At 43.0% G+C, this 24,856-nt stretch overlaps 1 protein-coding gene across 1 annotated transcript in view; it reads right to left on the bottom strand.

The window, feature by feature from the left end:
* The window catches only part of cdh16 (cadherin 16, KSP-cadherin), a 157,577-nt gene that overhangs the window by 9,162 nt on the left and 123,559 nt on the right, over positions 1-24,856 (bottom strand). The window contains exon 14 of the mRNA XM_060911626.1: positions 23,658-23,897. Coding sequence (XP_060767609.1) covers positions 23,658-23,897 — 240 coding nt within the window. The remainder of the gene's footprint in view (positions 1-23,657; positions 23,898-24,856) is intronic.

Below are 24,856 nucleotides of genomic sequence, written 5' to 3'. Positions count from 1 at the left end.
TAGATAGATAGATAGAACCAGTCAAAGGTTTGGACAACCCTACTCTACTCATTCATAGGTTTTTCAGTATTTTGACTATTTTCTACACTGTAGGATAATACTGAATACATGAAACCTATGAAGTAACATATGGAAAATATATGTAATTATGTGGCAAAAAAAAAAAAGTTTGATATTTTAGATTCTTCAAAGCAGCCAGCGTTTACCTTGACACTTTGCACACTATTGCCATTATCTTAACCAGCTTCATGAGGTAGTCACCTGGAATACTTTTCAGTTAACAGGCACTTCATCAAAAGTTAATTAGTGGATGAGTTTCTTAACTTGTTCATGAGCTTGAGATCAAAAGTAAATATTAAATCATAAAAATACAGTAAATAGCCCTATTCCACAACTGTAGGAATCCATATTATCCACATTATATTATCAAAAACCACTGAACTAAGTAAAGAGAAACGACATCCATCATTACTTTAACCCATGATGTGTTTTCAAATTAATAAAAAATAAAGAAAACCATTGAATTAGAAGGTGTGTCCAAACTTTTTGGTACTATATCTATGTGCAGGGTCTGGCAAAAGTATTCATGCCCCTTGGTGTTTGTCCTGTTTTGTTCCATTACATGCTGGAATTAAAATGGATTTTGGGGGCGTTAGCACCATTTGATTTACACAACATGTTTACAACTTTAAAGGTGCATTTTTTTTTATTTATTGTGATATAAACAATAATTAAGATGAAAGAAAAACAGAAATCAGGAGTGTGCATAGGTATTCATCCCCTTTCGTATGAAACTCCTAAATAAGAGCTGGTCCAACCAATTCACTTCATAAGTCACAATTAGTTGATTAAGATCCACCTGTGTCCAATCAAAGTGTCACATGATCTGCCACATGATGTCTGTATAAAGCAACCTGTTCTGGAAGGACCCTGACTCTGCAACACTACTAAGCAAGCAACATGAAAACCAAGGAGCCTCCAAACAGGTCAGAGATAAAGTTGTGGAGAAGTATAGATCAGGGCTGGGTTATAAAAAATATCCCAAACTTTGAATATCCCAGGGAGCACCATTAAATCCATTATTGCAGAATGGAAAGAATATGGCACCACTACAAACCTGACAAGAGAAGACCACCCACCAAAACTCATAGACCAGGCAAGGAGGGCATTAATCAGAGATGCAACAAAGACACCAAAGATAACACTGAAGGAGCTGCAAAGATCCACAGCGGAGATGGGAGAATCTGTCCATAGGACCACTTTAAGCCGTACAGTCCACAGAGTGGGGGTTTATGTAAGAGTGGCCAGGAAAAGGCCATTGCTTAAGAAAACCCATTTGCAGTTTGCCCAACAGCATGTGGCAGACTCCCCAAACACATGGAAGAAGATTCTCTGGTCAAATGAGACTAAAATTGATCTTTTGGGCCATCATGGGAAATGCCATGTGTGGCGCAAACCCAACATCCTGAGAATACCATTCCTATAGCAAAGCATGGTGGTGGCAGCATCATGCTGTGGGGATATTATTCATCTGCAGGGACAGGAAAGCTGGTCAGAACTGAAGGAAAGATGGATGGCACTAAATACAAGGCAATTCTGGAGGAAAACCTGTTTGAGTCGGCTAGAGGTTTGAGACTGGGATGAAGGTTCATGTTCCAGCAGGCTAATGACCCTAAACATACTGCGAAAGCTACACTGGATTGGTTTAAAGGGAAACATTTAAAGGTCTTGGAATGGCCTAATCAGAGCCCAGACCTCAATCCATTTGAAAATCTGTGGCAGAACTTGAAGATTGCTGTACACCAATGCAACCCATCTAACTTGAAGGAGTTGGAGCAGTTTTGCCTTGAGGAATGGGCAAAAATCCCAGTGGCTAGATGTGTTAAGCTAACTGAGACTTACCCCAAGAGACTTGCAACTGTATTTTTTTTTTTGGGGGGGGGGGGGGGGGGGGGGAAATACTACGCACACTCCAGATTTCTGGTTTTCATCTTAATTATTGTTTGTGTCACAATAAAACAATTTTCACCTTTAAAGTTGTAGGCATATTGTGTAAATCAAATGGTGCTCACCCCCAAAAATCCATTTTAATTCCAGTTTGTAATGCGACAAATAGGACAAACACCAAGGGGGATGAATATTTTTCCAAGACACTGTATCTATTTACTGGTATCTATATACTGTTTTTTTTGTCTTATTGATTTTAAGAGAGAGAAGAAAAGACAAGCTGCTGAGAGGAGTGTTTATAGCTGATATAACATCAGTGACACGAGGAACTAACTTCTCTTGTGGACATTGCACAACATGTAACTATAAACAGTTAAACGATTTTCAAACCACTGTGGTAGATTCTGCTGTACTACTTGCGATATTTTTGTAAAAGAAGAATGACTTTCCTTTGTGTATCCTATCAAAGAGTGTTAAAACTTTTGCCAAAATATTTTGACGTCATTAAGGCAAAAGTTTCCCATCATCCATCCATCCATTATCTGTAGCCACTTATCCTGTACAGTATCGCAGGCAAGCTGGAACCTATCCCAGCTGACTATGGGCGAGAGGCAGGGTACACCCTGGACAAGTCACCAGGTCATCACAGGGCTGAGACATAGACACAAAACAACCATTCACACTCACGGTCAATTTAGAGCTACCAATTAGCCTAACCTGCATGGTTTTGGACTGTGGGGGAAACTGGAGCACCCAGAGGAAACCCATGCAGACACGGGGAGAACATGCAAATTCCACACAGAAAGGCCCTCATCAGCCGCTGGGCTTGAACCCAGGACCTTCTTGATGTGAGGTGACAGTGCTAACCACTACACCGCCGTGCCACCCAGTTTCCTATCAGTTACATCATTTTATTTTCATCTTTTGATCCTTACACACTGATACCAACCAGGGAGGGTGGCACGTGAAGCCAGGCAAACATCTTTTCAAGCTGATGCTGCATCACAGAGAAGTGTAACACACTTGGAGAAAAGCACTATCCGTCTTCTTCCACATACCTCATCTCACAGATGCTCACAACTGGCTCGTGTTGGTGTGATTGATAGTGGAGAAAATGTGTGCCATCCCTCCCACGCAGGGAGCCCAGCCAGTTTTGCTCTCTTGCCTCCCAACAATGGCTGGCTGTGGTGTTGTCACTATAACCCATTTATCATTGCTTTTTGTTATGATTTGTTATGAAACAAGATAGTGCAAGATGATAATGCACTATTTGGTATTACATGTAGTTTTTGCCTGATTTGGTCCTCATGAAAATATGAATAAAAATAGAACACACGCATAAATAAACAAGAAGTGATAATTCGACTGCTATTGGCTGAGTAAGTGAAAAAGAAAAGAGAAATCTTTCCAGTGAATACTCCTCTGTCCATGGTGGGGGGATTTCTGTGGTACTTCATAAGACCTGCAGCATTTATGTGGAGAGGAAATGGAATTCCAGAGGAGCACACACTCAGTAGCCACGGCAGGAGGTAAGATCTAATGAGAATCCTGAGGATGCATGACTACATCACAGCCAGGACGAAGGAGAGTAGATAAAAAGGGAGCCATGGTATAGGTCACCTGTATTTGTATAATTAGGAGAATGATAATGCTAAAAGCACATTTAGCCTTTCAGTTAATAAGGCCCCAGCTGTGAGAATTCAACTCAACATAATTATCCCATAACAGGAAAGGATGTGTTGTCATCTATTAACAGCTTGAAAAGAAAAAAGGGAGAAACAAAGCACAAGGGTATAGCAACCCAGACTGAGACTGACTCAGAGAATCAATGCAGTCATCTCAGCCATGTTCACCGGAATCTGTTTGTGACATTAGTGATGGTTATGAGCAGATGAACAGGACTATTGCACTTATTACTATCAGCTCTGGAATACTCAGGTCAGGAAGGCAATTTCCTTGAGATGTCGGTCATTCATCTTTTCAGATCATTCTGCTCCTCACACACAGCATGAATCAGCAGGTCTCTATAATACACCTAATTCAGATGACGTCTTTCACTTACTGGACTGGCGCATTTCCACTGAAATGTTATTTTCTAACGAGCCATTTTTAACTTGGCCTGACGTCAGCATTTGGTACCGCCTTTGTGTTTGAGTGCATTGACGTGCTTTAATCTCCTTTATTTTCTTTTTGTTGCATGCGCCTGAAATGCTGTCATTCGGTCTCAATTGCAGCTGAGCCAGAATAAAGTCAGTGAGGCAAAGTGACTGTATAACCTCACAGTGCTATAATAGCCTTGACCACAGTGATGGAGGTGGTAATAATCTCACTGGTGAACCACACCACTCTTTATGAACGATGATGTACAGATCTCATCTCATTATCTCTAGCCGCTTTATCCTTCTACAGGGTCGCAGGCAAGCTGGAGCCTATCCCAGCTGACTACGGGCGAAAGGCGGGGTACACCCTGGACAAGTCGCCAGGTCATCACAGGGCTGACACATAGACACAGACAACCATTCACACTCACATTCACACCTACGGTCAATTTAGAGTCACCAGTTAACCTAACCTGCATGTCTTTGGACTGTGGGGGAAACCGGAGCACCCGGAGGAAACCCACGCGGACACGGGGAGAACATGCAAACTCCACACAGAAAGGCCCTCGCCGGCCCCGGGGCTCGAACCCAGGACCTTCTTGCTGTGAGGCGACAGCGCTAACCACTACACCACCGTGCCGCCGATGTACAGATCTTTAAAAAAAAAAAAAAAGTTTGTTTACTGACTGAATCACACACTTTTGAAGCATAGCTTTAGAAGACTAGCCTAGTTAACCATATTGTTTTCTGTTTATTGCACCAGGGTCTGTTTTTTTACTGTAGCACCGTCTGTGGTTACAAAGAATTTCCTTCTTCCTGTGAAAATAGTGATGAAAGGTAATGGACTTTCTTATGAATACTTAGAAAGTCTGCCTTCCACGACTAGCATAAAGATAAGCACATACAAATCTGCCATGGTGTCTAACGCAACACAAAACAAACAAACAAACAAACAAACACAAACAAACATTCACTTGCAACTTATTTGTGGCACCTTCTGTATTACTATTAAAGATCAACATATATAGAAGGTTCTGCAAATAAGTTTCATGGGAACATTTTTCTGGAGACTGGGTTGGTCTAAGGGCCCTGTCACACTATAGCGTTTTGTTCGACGTTTGGTTGCGTTTTTAAAAATTTGAGAAACGCCGGGGAACGTCGACGTTCTTCAAATTAAGTTTCTAGGTCAACGATGTTGTAACGTTCTTGTAACGCTTGGGTAACGCTCAGCCAACGTTCCCTCAGTGTCAGGCGACGTTTGTGGTCCAAAATAGCAGCAAAACCTAGCGTTCTCATAGCGTCCACAGCGCTTTGATAGCGTTATCATAGCATTTGGGTAGCGTCTGCCTTGCGTCCAGGTAATGTTCTGGACGTTACACAGACGCTGGAAAAATTCAGAACGCTGACAGACGTTAGAAAGATGTTGAAAGAGCGTTACATGAGCGTTAAGAACGCTCGGCGAACGCTGAAAAACGTTGGCGACACGCTGGACAGACGTTCGATGGACGTTACACAGGCGTTAGGCAAGCGTTACCCAAGCGCTAGGCACGCGCTGGACACTCGACCCTGATGGGCCGGCGTCCGCCTAGCGTCCAGGGAACGTCCTGACTTTCGAGTAACGTTCGAGTAACGCCCGCAAACATTCGTGTAACGTTCCTCTAACGTGTAAGTAGCGTTTTGATAGAACGTCCTGAATTTTTGTGCACACCCAAAACTATTTTTCACCCTCAGCGTTCGCCGACGTCCCTCGACGTTCCCCAACGTTTGCCGACGCTCGTCTAACTTTCTTGTAACTTTTTTCTAACGTTCTCGACGTTCCTCTGCGTTTCGCAACACGTTACTCGAACGCTGGTGAGAACGTCGTAGTGTGACAGGGCCCTAAGGAGCTACCAGGAGCATTAACACTGTACAATCAGTAAGAATGTCATGACCATATTAGCACCGATCTGAGTCTATTAGGACTTAATAAGCATAACAGCACTGGCCGTGGTGAATAAGGAAACAACAAATAGATGAGTAGCTGTCAGAGTGTATTAGTTTAGTTTTTTTTTAGTTTAGTTTAATAGAGTGTGTCATAAATCCATACAGAACTGATTGACAGGCGAAAATTACAGGACGGATAGTCCCAATTGACAATTTTCCCTTGCACAAATACAAAAATATAAAAATATAGATTGCTAATAAACTATAAAAATACAAACAAACTATGTATAATTTTTTAAAAAAAAGTTTCTAATGTCCTATAATTAATAAAGTAGATAACTGACTATGGTGGCCGGTACGTAGGTAGCTTTTCAAAATATAAAATATGAAGTCGACTCTTAAATACAGTTAGACTGGTTGCATTCTTAATGTTTGAAGAAAGGCTGTTCCATAGTTTAACAGTTCTTGGGAAATAGGATTCCTGAAAATAGTTTATGACTAGAAAGAGGACAGTAGTTAGCAACATCAAAGTTCCGGGTGGAATAGCAAGATGTAGCAGAAATTAGTAAGCTGGAAAAATTTGCAGTAGTAATGCTAGACCGACTCTTATAAAACAGTATCAAGTCACTAATCTCACGCCTATGTTCCAACGGTAAAAGTTTCAGAGATTTAAGTCTTTGTGTAGCAGACATCAGAAGGAGGGTAATTTAGAATAAACTTAGTTGCATGTCTCTGAATGTTCTCTATTAGAGCTTTGTGCTTTACTGTGTATGGTGACCATAAATTCATGCATATTCAAGGCAGGGCCTCACTAAAGTACAGTAGAGGAGCTGCCTTGTCGCAGTATCACATATGTCCCAGCAGACACACTTCACAAGCCCTAACAATTTGTTGGCCTTTGCACACGTGCTTGATGCGAGTTCCCCATGACAGATCCTTAGTCACAAGTACACCGAGGTCTGTTATCTGAGTTGCAGATTCAAGGACGTGCTCATCCAGGTGATGTATTTGCTTAATGCTTTTTTCTTCTTAGACATTTGTAAAACTTTTCACTTTGAAGTACTGAATTTCATTCCATGGTCTATACTCCAATTATGTAATGAGTCTATGTCCGCCTGCAGAGAGCATGCTGAGCTTGTAGAATCAATAGTATGATAAAGTTTAGAATCGTCTGCATAGAGTGCAAGGGTTGATCCATGACGCACATAACTAGGTATATCGTTGACATAGATGAGGAAGGGCAGAGTAGAGGTCTGCGCGGGACAGAATTTTCAGTCCCGCTCCCGCATTGTGCAGTCCTGCTCCCGCAAAGAATTATGATTTTCAGTCCCGCTCGCCATATTTTGTCCCGCTCCCGTCTGCAAATCCCGCATGATGCAGACATTCGCGTAATTTCTCACGAAAGCTCGTCATTGGCTTGGGGAATTAAACATGCTGAGCTTAGCTGAGCTCTCCACTGACCGATCCTTCACGTAGCGAGGGTGCGCGTTGCCAGGCAGCATGCGCAGCTGAGGCTTTACAGAGATACCCAACACACCTACCAAAATCTACAGTGGATATTAAGAATATTGCACATTGCACATAGCTTATAGGTCACTCCTCACATTTACATTCTAGGAAATACAAGTAGGCCTATAGAGGTTTTCGACCCACGTGACCGTTGCCATGTCAACAAGTAGCCGGCGCTATTTTGACGGTCACAAATATGGCGACTACCGGTAGCGATACACTGTTGATCATGACGAAGTCTCATTGTCGAGTATTTTATCCGGCCTAGATGACGCGAGTAAGAACCGATATCACCAGAAAATCAATGATGCTGGTGTACGTGATCCGTACACGTTACCAGGCTATCTTTTTCTGGCTTTGCAGCGCTGCAACGTGGGTGATCTTCCTGACCTGCAGTCAGGCGTGTGAGAAATACCAGGGAAAAAACATAAAAGAAAAAGGAGCGAGATGCAGAAAACACCTTCACTATCCAGCGACGTAGGGCATTTACAGGGCGAGCAGAGGGAGAGGTATTTGCAAAAATTGAGGTTAGCAGGCTTAGAGAACGACGTTTACCTGCTTCCACCAGGATTGTTCACTGACGTACGGAAGTACACGAAGCCCTCGTCTTTACCTGACTTCGGCCCACATGATCTGTATACCTATGTCGTTAAAAACCAGGCTGGGTAACATGCCTACATCAGCGGGTCGTCCCTGGAGCCGGTGGTCACCATCTTATTACAGCTAAGGTTTGTTCACATTTTCATTTACTTTCGGTCCTCAGGATAAACAAAATGTTATTAAATGTCATTGAAATAACTTCTTAGTCTGTTGAGACATGGCCCGTTATAAATTTGCTGTTACCAGGCAATGACCAAGAACTGTATTATTAGGGTCGGTGTAGTTGTAACAGTGCACTAGCAGCTAGCTGTTAGCACTAGCTAATGTCAACAACAGTAGCTAGTATGTTACTGTAGCAATGTTTACGTTCAGTCATTTGGATGACTGTTAAAACCTTTCAGTCTCAAGTTTTTCCTTTACTGTATTTACTAGTTTACTGAGCGAGCGCGCTAGCTCGGGCAGGCTGGGAGCGAGCGCGCTAGCTCGGGCAGGCTGGGAGCGAGCGCGCTAGCTCGGGCAGGCTGGGAGCGAGCGCGCTAGCTCGGGCAGGCTGGGAGCGAGCGCGCTAGCTCGGGCAGGCTGGGAGCGAGCGCGCTAGCTCGGGCAGGCTGGGAGCGAGCGCGCTAGCTCGGGCAGGCTGGGAGCTCCCAGCCTGCCCGAGCTAGCGCACTCGCTCAGTAAACTAGTAAATACAGTAAAGGAAAAACTTGAGACTGAAAGGTTTTAACAGTCATCCAAATGACTGAAGGTAAACATTGCTACAGTAACATACCAGCTACTGTTGTTGACATTAGCTAGCTTGACCTTCAAAATGGCGGACACCGGGGCGTCACATCACGTCGAAATCCTCTATAAGAAATTAATATAATTTAAAGACACAGCGTGATGGTGCCCCGCCCCCTACTTTCTTTTTAAAAGCAGCACTTACTTCTGAAGCACTGTGAGCTTCACTAGAGGAGCTCTGCTCTTCTGCCATGATCGGAGATCTCAAACACGGAAGAGCGGAAAGGAATCGGAAACGTACGTGAGATTAGACCACATCCGCAAATTTAGGCATCTTAAAATGTTTGTATTAATGCCAAATAAAATATCCAGCACAAATTATATATGATAAATTAATAATTTATAAATTTTATTTTAAACACGTTTTTAGTTAGCGGGACTGCAGCTTATCACCTCTCCCACCCGCTCCGGCATTGTGCACTCCCCCTCCCGCCCGCGCCCGCAATGAGCTTTCAAAATTTGTCCCGTGCTGCACTGCTTTGCGTCGGGTCCCACGGGAGTGCAGGGCTCTAGAGCAGAGGCCCCAAAATTGACCCCTGCGGAACACCAGATGTTACGGGTAACCAGGAAGAGAAAGCACCATTAAGTACCACACGTTGTTGCCTATTCATTAAGTAACTTCGAAACCATTCAAGTAGTGAACCTGTAATACCATATTTCCTTAGCCTTGTTAACAGTTGGTGGTATGGGACCTTATCAAAGGCCTTTGACAGGTCTAAATAAACTACATCTATCTCACCACCCCCTACCATTTTGTCCAAGATGTCATTGTATAAATCCAAAAGTTGTGTTACTGTAGATTTTCCCTTTAGGAAACCATGTTGTAGATGGTAAAGAGATCTGTCAAAGTGGGCAAAGCATTGATTGTAAACAGTGTTCAAGGACTTTGGCTACGATGGAAAGTAGTGAAACAGGTCTATAGTTCTCTGACAAGGATGGGTCATCTCTTGAATATTGGCGTAACATTAGCACATTTCCACAAAGCAGGAACTGAACCAAATGATAAGGACATGTTGAACAACTGACACAGGGATGGCGCCATCTTGCTTGCAGTGTTCAACAAGGCACCAGGGATATTGTCTGGACCGCATGCTTTATTTAGGTCAAGATTTTGAAGAACTTTCTCCACTTCAGCAGCATTGAGGTTAACATAACTCCTCACCCACTCGGTTGGTAGACTGGACACTAGGTGGTTGTACAGGTGTTGCCGGATTAAACACAATGAAATAACTGGTTGAGGACATTTGCCATTTCTTCAGTGTTAGTTATGAAAGAGTGACCAGATGGCAGAAAAGTTAGATAGATTGTCAGTTGTGCGAGACTTAACATATTGTGAGAAATGTTTGAGGTTTTCCACAATAGCACTTTTAAGATTTTCAGCATACTCTCTCCTCTTTTGAATTAGTAGTTTTTTTCATAGAACGCCGAAGTCATTGTACTTTTTCTTAGCCAAGGGCGAGCCAGTTTTGTCTTTCATCTCTGTGCATCTCTCTTTTTAAGCATTAATCAAAGCTGATTGTTGATCCACAGATGATTGTTTACATTCTTTACTTTCAATTTAGGAATGTGCTCATCAACAACAGAAAAAAAAAATCATTCCAATTAGCAAGTGATAAGTCAACATCACTAGGAACAAAAGCACAAGTCCCACGAGATTCTCTTCAAGGATTCTTTAAGTCCCGTCCAATCAGCTCTTTTGAAATTGTAAACAACGTGTTTGGATTTTGGTCTTTTTAGAACTTTAAGGTCTAACTCAAAGCTTATTAATTTGTGGTCAGTAGAAATAATATCAAATCCATGAATATGCTGAAACTTGGTGGGAATGGTAGCCAAAATTAAATCCAGTATATTTTGTTCTCTAGTTGGGAAGTCTACCAGCTGCCACAAGTAATTGTCTTTAACAAGCTTGGTGAAATAATTAATTATGCAAAGGATCATTAGACTTTGCTGTTCCCATGTTCCAATCTATTTCCACCAAGTTGAAATCACCAACTAAAATAACTTGATCAAACTTAGATTTTGATGCCATGCACAGGGTTTTCTTGAGTTGTTTTAAATAGTAAATGTCAGTGTGAGGAGGTCTGTAGAAGGCAATTACTAAAATCTTGTGTCTTGAATCGGGATGGAGTTCGCATACCAAAATTTCTGCATCTGCTTCAAGGTCACTTCAGCGATGGCTCAATATGTCGTTTCTGATGGCCAGAAATACTCCACCTCCTTTTCGGTTTTCCGTGTCTCGTCTGTGGATTGTGAATTCAGAGCAGGGAAGTAATTCACAGTTCAGATAGTTTGGGTTTAACCACGATTCAACACAGAAGATAAGATCTCTTCCTATCGACAGTGCTTGAAGCTCATTCATCCTTTTAATGATACTTCTGGAATTCATATACAAGCCTTTTATGGTTGAGCAGTAAGAGCTTTTATCATTAATTTCAGTCGTAGGTCCAGGTTGGGTTGCGATATTGTTAGGGTTGGTGGAGGTGTGGTGGAATTAGGATCCAAAAGCAGAACACAGTAATCCAATAAATAAGACGATTTAATCTAGAGAAGAAAGGCCGTGGCAAAAAAGGTAAACAAACAGGACAATAAACAAATGGCAAAAATAGTCAGGGCAAAAAGAGACAAACAACTTGACAAAAACACAAGACAGGCAAAGACAAAAACGCTAGTGTAAAAAACCATGAACAAGAAAAACCCTTAGTGCAAAAACCATGAACCAGAAAAAACGCTAGTGCAAAAACCATGAACAAGATAACAGACCCTCCAGTATTTCACGATGTTGTGATTTGCAACTTCAACGCAAATTCAACCAATCCCCACGAATTCAGGCTGGTGTTGCAATTATATCCAATCACCGCAACTTTTCCACAAATTTGACCAATCGTTGGCGTCGTCTTGAGGTGACGTCAACAAACTACCTTCCGCCTTACTTCTACAGTATGTATACGTTCAAGAGAAGCAGCATGTGCGAGTCAGTGTTTATGTAGGCTTAAATTCTGTTACTGAAAGTGTGTTATGTTTACAGTGAAGGACTGTGTGCACTTTTTTTTACTTAATACAAGAAATTAATGGATGCCAACATTTTTGCCAAAATGGTATTTTATTTTCCATTGTTTAGGCAGCTTCAGAATCATACTGTGAGATTCCGTTCAAATTGGGTTTTTTTCCTTCTATGAAGCCTGAGCCATTTATTTTATTAGTTTATAATTGTTTAATTTAGTCTTCAGGAGAGACTGCCTGCACACAGTACTAGTATTAATAGCTTTTTTTTTCCTTACATGAAAGCTGAGGCTTTCCCTTCATTAAAGGAGGCATTTATATTATATTTTAAGGTAACTTCATGTTGTGCTGTGAAGTTCTATGCACTAACTTTTGAACCAACAGATGCATTTGGATAAGTAAAGCCTATTTTTCTGCATTTTTGTAGTCGTGGTAATCTTTTATATTGGTAAAGTTGTTTATAGGACTATTTCTCAGTGTCTTTTTTTTAAATCAATAGTTTCAGTAATAACTTAATATTTAACATACTCAATTTTAAAATCACAAAAAGAAAATCGCAACAATTTCTCACAACTTTCACTTCCTCCCGCAATGTAATCGCAACAAAAACCTAAACACCGCAACTTTCATCGCAATTTTTTTCGGAAAAATATCTATGAAGATACTCAGTCGTCCAGGTACATAGTAATCTGCGGTTGGTAGAAGAGAGCAACTGGACTTGCTTGAAAAGTCTTGAAGACGTTTCGCCTCTCGTCCAAAAGGCATCCTCAGTTCTGCCTGTCTAATAGGGAGTATCAAGTATTTATCCTCTCATGGATCATCATAGAATCCGAATCCTGATGGCTGCATTGTAGGTGGCTGATCGATGTCATAGACACCCACCTCTGTTCAGTGATGGTCGTTCCAGGTTGACAAAAATGAACAATCCTCTCTGGCTAAGATGTCTGCCAGTTTTCTGGAAGTCCTCTCATACTCCCGCACCAGTCGAAGGGAACTCATCCCAAAGTGCGTAGAAACATACGCACTTTCTACGCACTTTGGGATGAGTTCCCTTCGACTGGTGCGGGAGTATGAGAGGACTTCCAGAAAACTGGCAGACATCTTAGCCAGAGAGGATCGTTCATTTTTGTCAACCTGGAACGACCATCACTGAACAGAGGTGGGTGTCTATGACATCGATCAGCCACCTACAATGCAGCCATCAGCATTCTGATTCGGATTCTATGATGATCCATGAGAGGATAAATACTTGATACTCCCTATTAGACAGGCAGAACTGAGGATGCCTTTTGGACGAGAGGCGAAACGTCTTCAAGACTTTTCAAGCAAGTCCAGTTGCTCTCTACCAACCACAGATTTTTCGGAAAAAACCCCGCAACAGACATTTTAGCCTGCAACAATCACAAAAAAGGCCTGCGAAATCCTGGGAGGACTGAAAATAGAGAGAAAAACCATGAGAAGCAAGAGCGGCACAGAAACGGGTAGAGTAGCAAACAAAATGTTCTGGCAAAAACAGTCCGAGAATGGCCTTTAAATAAGCAGCAGTGAAAACCAGGAAGTAAGTTCAGGGGAGAAGGAATTCCTGTCCCGGATTGGCGCTGGCATGAGAGATCCGTAAATCTCCGGATTGGACGTCTGGGGTGGAAGATGGCAGTACCCCCCCCCAACGAGCGCCTCCAGGCACTTTAGGAAGAGCGTCAGGGTGTTGCCGGTGGAAGTCAGAGATGAAGGTTGGGTTCAAGATGAACCTGGCGAGGACCCAACTTTTCTCCTCAGGACTGTAACCTTCCCAGTCCACCAGGTACTGGAGTCCTCTGCCTCACCGCTGCACCTTCAGCAGTTTCTTGACCGTGTAGGCCTTGCCGCCATCAATGAGCCTGGGAGGAGAAGGGGGTTTGGAGGGTGGGAGCAAAGAACTAGAGACCAGAGGTTTAAGCTGTGACACATGGAACGTGGGGTGGATGCGTTGCATGGCGAGTGGTAGTGCCAGTCTGATGGAACATGGGTTGATTACCTTTTTGATGAGGAAGGGTCCTAGGTACCTGGGAGCCAGCTTGCAGGAGACGGTTCTGAGTGGCAGATGGCGTGTGGAGAGCATGACTTGTTGCCCCACCCAGTAAGTGGGCGCCTTAGAGCGGCATTGGTCGGCCTGCCTCTTGGATGCTAGGGCGGAGCAAATGAGTTTTCTCTGGGCCAATGCCCACATCCTCCTGCAGCAGCGTATGAAGGTCTGGGCTGAGGATACAGCAACCTCCTCCTCTTGGTTGGGGAAGAGTGGTGGTTGGTAACCTAGGGAGCACTGGAAGGGTGAGAGACCTGTGGCAGACGAAGGAAGAGTGTTATGAGCATACTCGATCCAGGGTAGGTACTTACTCCTAGAACTGGCATCCCTGGATGCCACGCACCTGAGTGCAACCTCCAAAGCCTGGTTCACCCATTCTGCCTGGCCGTTGGTCTGTGGGTGAAAGCCTGAGGTGAGACTACAGGTGGCCCCAATGAGTTTGCAGAAGGCCCTCCAGAACTGTGCAGTGAACTGAGGGCCCCAGTCAGAAATGATGTCAGTGGGTAGTCCATGTAGGCGGAAGACGTGGTGGATGAGTAATTCTGCAGTTTCTTTGGCTGAGGGGAGCTTGGGCAGAGGAATGAAATGGACGGCCTTAGAGAAACGGTCAATGACAGTGAGGATGCATGTGTTGCCACCCGAGTTGGGGAGTCCAGTGACGAAGCCCAGGGCGATGTGAGACCAAGGTCGATGTGGAGTCGGGAGGGGTCTTAGCAAGCCGGCAGGGGGTCAATTGGCTGTCTTGTTCTGGGAGCATGTGTTGCAGGCTGCCACGAACTCCTGGACGTCCTCTTTGATGGATGGCCACCAAAAGCACTGCTGGATGAGTGCCAGGGTTCAGGTGGCTCCCGGATGACAGGCCAGCTTGGAGCCATGACCCCACTGCAGCGCCTGGGTTCACACAGGGCAGGGAACAAACAGATGGTTAGGAGGAGTGTTGTTGGTTACCTTCACCGGGGTCCTGCTCCAGGGCTTTCTGCACGAGCATCTCAATCTCTAGAATGGCGGCTCCCACCAGGCAGCGTGGAGGAAGGATTGTCTTGGGCAGCTTGGATTCCTCTTGGTGGGAAGAGAACATCCTGGACAGGGTGTCAGGTTTGCCATTCTTGGAGCCTGGGTGGTAGGAGTGCATGAAGTTGAACCGGGAGAAGAGGAGAGACCAACAGGCTTGACGGGAATTCAGGCGTTTGGTGGACTTGAGGTATTCCAGATTCTTATGGTCGGTCCAGACTAGGAAGGGGAGCCCCAACCCCTCGAGCCAGTGCCTCCATTCCTCCAAGGCTAGTTTAACACCCAGTAGTTCTCGGTCACCGATGTCATAATTCCATTCAGCTGGGGATAGCCAGTGGGAGAAGGAGCATGGGTGGGCCTTGTCGTTACTGGACCTCTGGGATGGTATAGCTCCGACCCCTGACTCGGAAGCGTCGACTTCAACAATAAACTGCTTGGTAGGACCGGGTATGGTGAGAATGGGTGCTGTGGTAAACTTGTGCTTGAGCATGAAAAAGGCTTTCTCTGCTTCCTACCCCCGCTTGAATTGGGTCTTGGTTGAGGTCAGGGCTGAAAGAGGTCTGGCCACTGTGCTGAAGTTGTGAATGAAGCACCTGTAGAAGTTGGCAAATCCTAGGAAGCGCTGGAGTTCTCGTCTCGAAGATGGGGTGGGCCAATCGGCAACTGCCTCGAGCTTGAGGGGGTCCATCTGGATCCTTGCCGGGGAGATGATGAATCCCAGAAATGAGACAGCTCTGGTGAAATTTGCTCTTTTCCGCCTTGACGAACAACTTGTTCTCTAGCAGGTGCTGGAGGACCTGCCGGACATGATCCCGATGTTCCTCCAGGGAGCGGGAGAACATCAGGATGTCATCCAGGTACACAAAAACAAAGATGATGTTTAGGAAGTACCTTAAGACATCGTTAACGAGTGCCTGGAAGACTGCGGGCGCATTGGTCAGGCCAAAAGGGACCACAAGGTACTTGTAGTGACCAGTGGTGGTGTTAAAGGCCATCTTCCACTCGTCCCCCTCCCTGATCCTGACGAGATAGTATGCACTTCGTAGCTCTAGCTTGGTGAATACCTTGGCTCCCTGGAGTAGTTCAAAGGCTGTGGTCATAAGCAGTAGTGGGTAGCGGTTCTTGACCGTGATGGCATTGAGACCCCAATAGTCAATGCAGGGGCGGAGCAACTTGTCCTTTTCGATGAAGAATCCTGCCCCTGCTGGGGAAAAGGAAGGACTGCTGATCCCAGCTGCCAAAGATTCAGAGATGTACTTCTCCATAGCTTGCCTTTCGACGGGACAGTAGTCCTTTGGGTGGCATTGTCCCAGGTAGGAGGTCAATACCACAGTCATAGGGTCTGTGAGGAGGGAGGGACACTGCTCGGGTCTTGCTGAAAACAAGTTTGAGATCCAGATATTCCAAAGGCACATGAGAGGTCGGGGAACTCGCTGGCTGAAGGCTGCAGTGGTTTGGCGGGAGGCGGAGCAGAGTTCAGACAGGAAGCTAGGCAGGACTGGCTCCAGCCTAGGATGGTGTTGTCAGCCCAGTTAAGGTGGGGGTTGTGCTGCATTAACCATGGTAATCCTAGGATGATGGGTACATGGGGGTTGTTCATGACGTGAAGCTGGATGGTTTGAGTGGTTACTGGAAATCCTTAGGGTGAGCAGGGCGGTAAGATGGGTGATGCTGGTCAAGCCGGTGCCATTGAGTGTCAGGACAGTGAGAGGGACATCAAGAGCAAGTAGTGGGATTCCCAGACGCTTGGCAGTGGCGGAGCAGATCAGGTTCCTGTCCGCCCCTGAGTCAATGAGGGCCTGGAGGTGGTGATGCTGGTTGTCATGGATAATGATGACAGGAAGTAAGGGATGATTAGCGGGGGACTGGTTCCGAGTGTTGCCCACCAGGGCCCCTTGATTCACTGGTGGGCTTGTCCTTTTAGTGGGCAGGCTCAGCAGATGTGTCCCAGCTGACCACAGTAGAAGCAGGCCCCTGTGCTCCACCGGCGATGTCGTTCCTCCGCTGACACCCGAACCTGATCTACCTGCATGGGTTCGATGGACGTGGTGGGAGGTGAAGAGGAGGTGAATCTGGGGCGGTTCTTCTCTCTCCTCCATTGCTGGATTCGAGCGTTGATGCGGTTGGCAAGGTCCATGAGGCTGGGGAGGTCTGACGGCAGTTCCCGCGATACCAATTCGTCCTTGATGGTGTTGGACAAGCCGTGCAGGAACATGTCAATCTGGGCGTTCTTGTTCCAACCGCACGAAGCCGCCAACGTCTGGAACTTGATGGCGTAACCCAAGGTAGGCCGGGACCCCTGCCGCAGCTCCGCCTCTCGGCCGGACAGAGAGCAGTCGAAAGTTTGCCTCATCTCCTCGGAGAAATCCTTGAAACTGGAACAAAAGGGTGCATTGGCTTCCCAGACTTCAGTTCCCCACTCTCTGGCCTTGCCGGTGAGGAGCATTATTATATATGCTACCCGTGAGCATTCTGTGGGGAAGGCCAGAGTTTGCAGTTCTAGAGTCAACAAACATTGAGACAAAAATGATCTGGAAGTACCTGGTTCTCCATTGTAGGGCTGAGGTGCTGGAAGTCTCGGTTTGTGTAGAAGGAGCTGAAGTAGGAGACGGCTGAGCAGGGGTAGGCATGGCTTGACAGTGCTGCATCTGTGTGGTGAGAAGGTTGAGTTCGTTGGACAGGGTGGCGAGGTTCTGGGTAATTTGTTGTAGGTCTTGTTGGTGGGTCCCAAGGAGAGTCCCTTTGCTGCTGGATGGCCGTTCTCAGATGGGCGAGTTCCGCTGGATCCATGTTGGCCAGAACGTACTGTTAGGGTTGGTGGAGGTGTGGTGGAATTAGGATCCAAAAGCAGAACACAGACAGTAATCCAATAAATAAGATGATTTAATCTAGAGAAGAAGGGATGTGGCAAAAAGGTAAACAAACAGGACAATAAACAAATGGCAAAAATAGTTAGGGCAAAAAGAGACAACTTGACTAAAACACGAGACAGGCAAAGACAAAAACGCTAGTGTTAAAAAAAAAAACATGAACCAGAAAAAACCCTTAGTGCAAAAACCATGAACCAGAAAAAACGCTAGTGCAAAAACCATGAACAAGATAAGTAACTAGAGAGAAAACCCATGAGCAGCAAGAGCGGCACAGAAACGGCTAGAGTAGCAAACAAAACGTTCTGGCAAAAACAGAGTCTGAGAATGGCCTTTAAATAAGCAGCAGTGAAAACCAGGAAGTAAGTTCAGGGGAGAAGGAATTCCTGTCCTGGATCCGGATCGGCGCTGGCGTGAGAGATCCGTAATCTCCGGAGTGGATGTCTGGGGCGGAGCATGACAGATATCTCCACACAAAAGCAAGAGACTGACTAAATATCCTCTCGAACTTGTAAAATTACGACATGAACGTAAGTGAAGATGATCTTAGCGAGATGAATCAGTCGAAAAAGTCTTATCCACTGGGATTGTCTTGCATAATCTCCATAGATGGAAAGGAAACTCATAAGGATTTCTGTATGCAAGTTCTACCTGAACAAGAGGTAGCAAGAAATGTATTGCAACTAATAAGATGACGGAGCTCAGTTGAGAGCGTCCAACCACCATCTTGATTATCAGATGACAAGAATATTACATTGACCACAATGAGTAATGAGTTACCAAGAACATTTGCACTGAATGCAGTGAGTGAGTAAGGGGCAGGGCTAATTATATATACTATAAACTACAACATAATATAAACTTTGTAAAGGATGTGTGTGAAATTATAAAATATTTGGTCAAAAATCATGTTTGTCATTGCAAAATAACAAAATGAGTCATCAACTGCACATCTTGTATTCTTCTTCTTCTTCATTTGCCTTGTCTAGAGCAGACATTGGTGGTCATGATCCTCCATTTTTCTCGGTCATTTGAGGTCCTTATGAATGTGTTATTGTTGATGCTATTTTCAGTAGCCCTCTGCACATATTTTATTCTTTACCTTTCTCTGCTTTTCTTTCCATGGATCTTACCCGTCACACTGAGTTGTTCTAATCCTCCTTTTCTGTTTACATGTCCAAAAAATTTAATTTGTCTCTTCCTTATTGTTTCAATTAAGCTCCTCTTAACTCCTTCAAGGATTAAGACTTCTTGGTTCATCTTCATCTCCTTCCAGGATATTTTCATGATTCTTCTGAGGAACCACATCTCTGCTGCTTCTAATTTTTTTGATGTCATTGGTAATTGTCTAGCACTCACATCCATATAGAAGTACTGACCAGACACATGCTTTTAAACCTCGCATTTTGGTATCTATTTTGATGTTTCTGTCTGCCATTATGGACTCTAATTTCTTGAGGTTTTCTTTGTCATTGTGATTCTCCTTTTTACCTCTGAGATACATTTCCCATCTGATGTTAGCATGCATCCCAGGTATTTGAATTTGCTCACTTGCTTAATAATTTCTTCTTTATTGCTTACTGTACAAGGTGGAGGCTTTGCTTTCTTGGTGACAACCATGCATTCTGTTTTCTTAATGTTTAGTTCTAATCTTTTAGGTTGACTTTCCTTCACCACCAAGTCAAGTAGTTTTTGCATGGTAATTTCCGAATCTATGATAAGAACTATGTCATCTGCAAACCTGAAATTATTAATGTTTTGCCCTCCAACTTTAACACCATTTATATGTTCAGTGTTCCTCAATATTATTTCACTGTATAGATTGAATAGATCTGGTGACAATGCACAACCTTGCCTTACTCCTCTTCTGATTGGTATTGGTTCACTGTATTCACCCTGAATCCTAACAATTTCCTTTTGTTCCCAGTATAGGTTCCTAAGGAGTCTAAGGTTTTTTCCATCAATGCCCAAATGACTCAGTGCTTTAAAGAGGTCTTCATGTCATACCTTATCAAAGGCTTTGGAAAAGTCAATGAAACATAAGTACAGATCTTTCTGAATCTCAATACTTCTTTCCATTATCATTGAGAGTGTGAATATTGCATTTATAGTACTGCTATCTGTAACAAATCCAAATTGTGTCTTTGAAATTTCTGGGCTTAACTTGTTCCTTATTCTTGCCATGATTATACTTAGGAGGATTGTGACGGTATGACTCATAAGACTGATTGTCCTATGACATTCACATTCTGTGGTCCCTGGTTTCTTTGGTAGTGTTATAAAGATAGAAGAGATCATGTCTTGAGGAATTTCTCCTGTATTATATATTGTGTTGAAAAGTTTGGTCAGTTCTTCCATCCCCCACTGTTCAAGGGCATCATATACCTCAACTGGGATTTGATCAGGTCCTATTGCCTTGCCCCTTTTCATGGACTTGATTGCCATCTTGACTTCTGCTTTGCGAATCGGTGGTCCTTCCATGGGGTTGTTTATTTCTGGTTTCCCATTTCTCTTATCGTAGAATAGCTCTTCTATATACTCTTACCATCTTTTTAGTATGGCTTCTCTTTCCATTAGAATGTTTCCATCTTTTGATTTTATGCATCCTGTTTGTGCATGACTTAAAACTGCAACTGGTGGTAGGGGCTACACTTGAGGCAAATGGAGTTACAGTGGTGCTTGAAAGTTTGTGAACCCTTTAGAATTTTCTATATTTCTGCATAAATATGACCTAAAACATCATCAGATTTTCACACAAGTCCTAAAAGTAGATAAAGAGAACCAAGTTAAACAAATGAGACAAAAATATTCTACTTGGTCATTTATTTATTGAGGAAAATGATCCAATATTACATATCTGTGAGTGGCAAAAGTATGTGAACCTCTAGGATTAGCAGTAAATTTAAAGGTGAAATTAGAGTCAGGTGTTTTCAATCAATGGGATGACAATCAGGTGTGAGTGGGCACCCTGTTTTATTTAAAGAACAGGGATCTATCAAAGTCTGATCTTCACAACACATGTTTGTGGAAGTGTATCATGGCACAAACAAAGGAGATTTCTGAGGACCTCAGAAAAAGCGTTGTTGATACTCATCAGGCTGGAAAAGATTACAAAACCATCTCTAAAGAGTTTGGACTCCACTGATCTATAGTCAGACAGATTGTGTACAAATGGAGGAAATACAAGAACATTGTTACCCTCCCCAGGAGTGGTCGACCAGCAAAGATCACTCCAAAAGCAAGGCGTGTAATAGTTGGTGAGGTCAGAAAAGACCCCAGGGTAACTTCTAAGCAACTGAAGGCCTCTCTCACATTGGCTAATGTTAAGGTTCATGAGTCCACCATCAGGAGAACACTGAATAACAATGGTGTGCATGGCAGTGTTGCAAGGGGAAAGCCACTGCTCTCCAAAAAGAACATTGCTGCTCGTCTGCAGTTTGCAAAAGATCACGTGGACAAGCCAGAAGGCTATTGGAAAAATGTTTTGTGGACAGATGAGACCGAAATAGAACTTTTTGGTTTAAATGAGAAGCGTTATGTTTGGAAAAAGGAAAGCACTGCATTCCAACATCAGAACCTTATCCCATCTGTGAAACATGGTGGTGGCAGTATCATGGTTTGGGCCTGTTTTACTGCATCTGGGCCAGGACGGCTTGCCATCATTGATGGAACAATGAATTCTGAATTATACCAGCGAATTCTAAAGGAAAATGTCATGACATCTGTCCATGAACTGAATCTCAAGAGAAGGTGGATCATGCAGCAAGACAAGGACCCTAAGCACACAAGTCGTTCTACCAAAGAATGGTTAAAGAGGGATAAAGTTAATGTTTTGGAATGGCCAAGTCAAAGTCCTAACCTTAATCCAATGGAAATGTTGTGGGAGGACCTGAAGCGAGCAGTTCATGTGAGGAAACCCACCAACATCCCAGAGTTGAAGCTGTTATGTACAGAGGAATGGGCTAAAATTCCTCCAAGCTGGTGTGCAGGACTGATCAACAGTTACCGCAAACGTTTAGTTGCAGTTATTGCTGCACAAGGGGGTCACACCAGATACTGAAAGCAAAGGTTCACATACTTTTGCCACTCACAGATATGTAATATTGGATCATTTTCCTCAATAAATAAATGACCAAGTATAATATTTTTGTCTCACTTGTTTAACTGGGTTCTCTTTATCAACTTTTAGGACTTGTGTAAAAATCTGATGATGTTTTAGGTCATATTTATGCAGAAATATAGAAAATTCTAAAGGGTTCACAAACTTTCAAGCACCACTGTACCTCTTAACTACAACTACTCCCAGGTCACCCATGGGTGGGGTGTAGTACCTGTTTAGCCACCCTATCAGGGTTACATGAAGCCATGGAAAGCAGGTGGTGGATGAGGTTAGGGAGCAGCTGGAAACATTTCAGAACTGGTCCCTGATTTCAGTGTGCTAGGCAGACGATCCAATAAGTTCAATGGCTAGGACAGCCTGCCCAGTATGGGAACTGCTCTGACAGTAAGAAATTGCAACCTACTATCAATAAAATTGCAAAGAAAGTCATGAAAAGAAGTTTATCTAGTCATTCGAGGAACAGTGTGAATGGGGTTCAGGAAAAGAACACCTCACTTGTTAAGGATTGCCATATGGGACAGGTGACACCAGACTGTCATCAAGTTACTGTCCAGAACAAGTTTTCATCTACTATATTGATTTAGAAAAATAGTGTCGTTGTTACCTCCGCAAACATTGCTGGAGGAGGTTAGCTGCCTGCCTGCCCGCCCGCCCGCCCGCCCTCCCCCATTGTAACTCAAAATATAGTGAATGGATTTTGATGAAATTTGGAGGAAAGGTGAGCCATGGGCCAAGGAACAATTGATTAGATTTTGATGCAAATCTGGGTGTGTGCATCCAGAATCCAGATATGCCTGCGAATCCAGGATTTTTTTGTCTGTTCCTAACATTACTCAAAAAGTAGTGAGCAGATTTTGATGAAATTTGGTGTACAGCTTTTAGGTTCAAGTGATATGATTTTGATGTTGATAATATGTGGCTTAGCGGAGGTACACACACTATTGAGTACCTTGCTTTTTTTTTTTTTTTGCAAGCGCTTTGAGCAATTAATAAGATAAATGTTCAGTTGAATTGGAGAGCTAATGGGACCTCAAGTTAAACGACTATTCAAACTGCTTAGCATGGGAAGCATTTTTTTCCTCATTATACTATTGCTGTTCCATTTATACTTTTTGTTGATCAATTAGGGAATCATATCATTTAATTCCTTCACTTTGTCTCAGATATTTTTTCCTCTATTAGTATCATAGTATTGCTCAAGTTTCAAATTTGACTTATTTTTCATATGTCCAATATTTAATATTATAAGTAAAGTTTTTTTGTTTCTCAGGCTAGACAATTTTCTTATATCTTTTAAATTTAGTATTATAAGTTTAACAATTAGTATTTAGGATTTTTAACATTAGTAGAGTATGTATATTTAGCTTTTATATCAGGTGAAGAGCCATATTTGTGGAAACTCTGATATTAAACCATTATTATTATTATTATTATTATTATTATTATTATTATTATTATTATTATTATACCACATTTTGATTTAGAGCGAGTGTAGATGAGTTTGTTCATACCAGGGTTTGAATGAAAAAATAAAGTGAACTAAGGAGGCAAACAGACCCAGATTAGAAATCAGATCAACACTGGCTACAGTACCTAAGAAGATAGTGTCTTTAGGTTCTGTCTTTCTTGTGTCTGTGTTCTGTATTATATGTATTTGATGTTTCTTGCATAACATTTGGCTTTGTTTCAACCTATTGTTTTAATTACACTGATAATTGGATTAAAAGCCAACTTACCATTGATGGGAGTGAGTTTCCAGTTGCGTCGCACTGTGGGCTCACTGCTGAGAGAGAAATTGAGGCGGCCACCATGCTGCGGTCCATCACTGTCCCGAGACGCCAGGACCAAGGCCTGATCCTCCCAGCGTGGAGTGCAAAGGTACTTCCATGAGTAATTGCCCACCAGAACAGGGCTGTTATCATTCACATCCAGAATATGCACTGTCACTCGTGTAGAGGCGGACAGAGATGAGTTACCTGCAAGATGCAGAAACGAATTCAATATATGGTTAAAGTAGGAGTAACTGCTGCAACTTCTAACCACGTTAGAAGCTTTTTTTATGGTTAATCTTGTTTCTTAAAGGTGTTTACTGTTGAATACTTGAACTATTTTATTCCAGATGCTCTACTGTATTACTTCCTACTTCCTTTCCAATGAGTCATTCTATAACTTGGGGTAAATTTCACATCAATAAAAAAAAAAGTACAGAAATAATTTTCTTTCTCAAGAGAACTATCAGTGGTCCAAGATAATCTATTCCTTCAGTGTACTATATCTGCTAGTTGCAAAGCTTAAGCATTAACATTTGCTTTTAATTTTTTAAGGGAAAGAATGTTTTCACTACTCAGTTTGTCAACTATGTTACAAACAAACCGGATGTCATTACAGTCATTTGATTAATCTTGCACTTCAAGTCAAATAAAAATTTAAGGGTTCTCGAGTCTATTCTGCCATATATACAATGATGTTTTAAATTTTTTTTTCAGATATACACATGTTCAGTACCGTCATTAAGGGCAGAGGTATTGCTTTTATTATAAAACTATCATACAAGTCATTCTGATCACTTTAGGAGATGTCATGCAAAACTCCAACCTGTATATATGCCAAAATGAATTGTATACGTTATTAAAGGATATCAGAAGCACCATTTTACATGTTTAGTTATTTTAAATGTGAAAAAGATGAGGTATAACATAGTTGACAATGAAAGTCATACAGTTTATGCCATGTATCTCTCTGCTTCTCCAGATATGCTGGATTTGTGCTGAGGCAGAATGGAAAAAATGTGCTGAGGCAGAATGGAAAAGTGTGCCCATATAAATAATGTGTGTTGTGCTGATAATGATGATATCATAATGATGACTGATGATGTAGACTACCTCTAACTTAGTTGACAGGTAGCATAGTTGACAATTTCCCTTTTTTGGCCCAT

The sequence above is a fragment of the Neoarius graeffei genome, chromosome 27, assembly GCF_027579695.1.
Source record: "Neoarius graeffei isolate fNeoGra1 chromosome 27, fNeoGra1.pri, whole genome shotgun sequence".
Lineage (NCBI taxonomy): Eukaryota > Metazoa > Chordata > Actinopteri > Siluriformes > Ariidae > Neoarius > Neoarius graeffei.
This window is presented reverse-complemented; position numbering and strand designations above follow the sequence as displayed.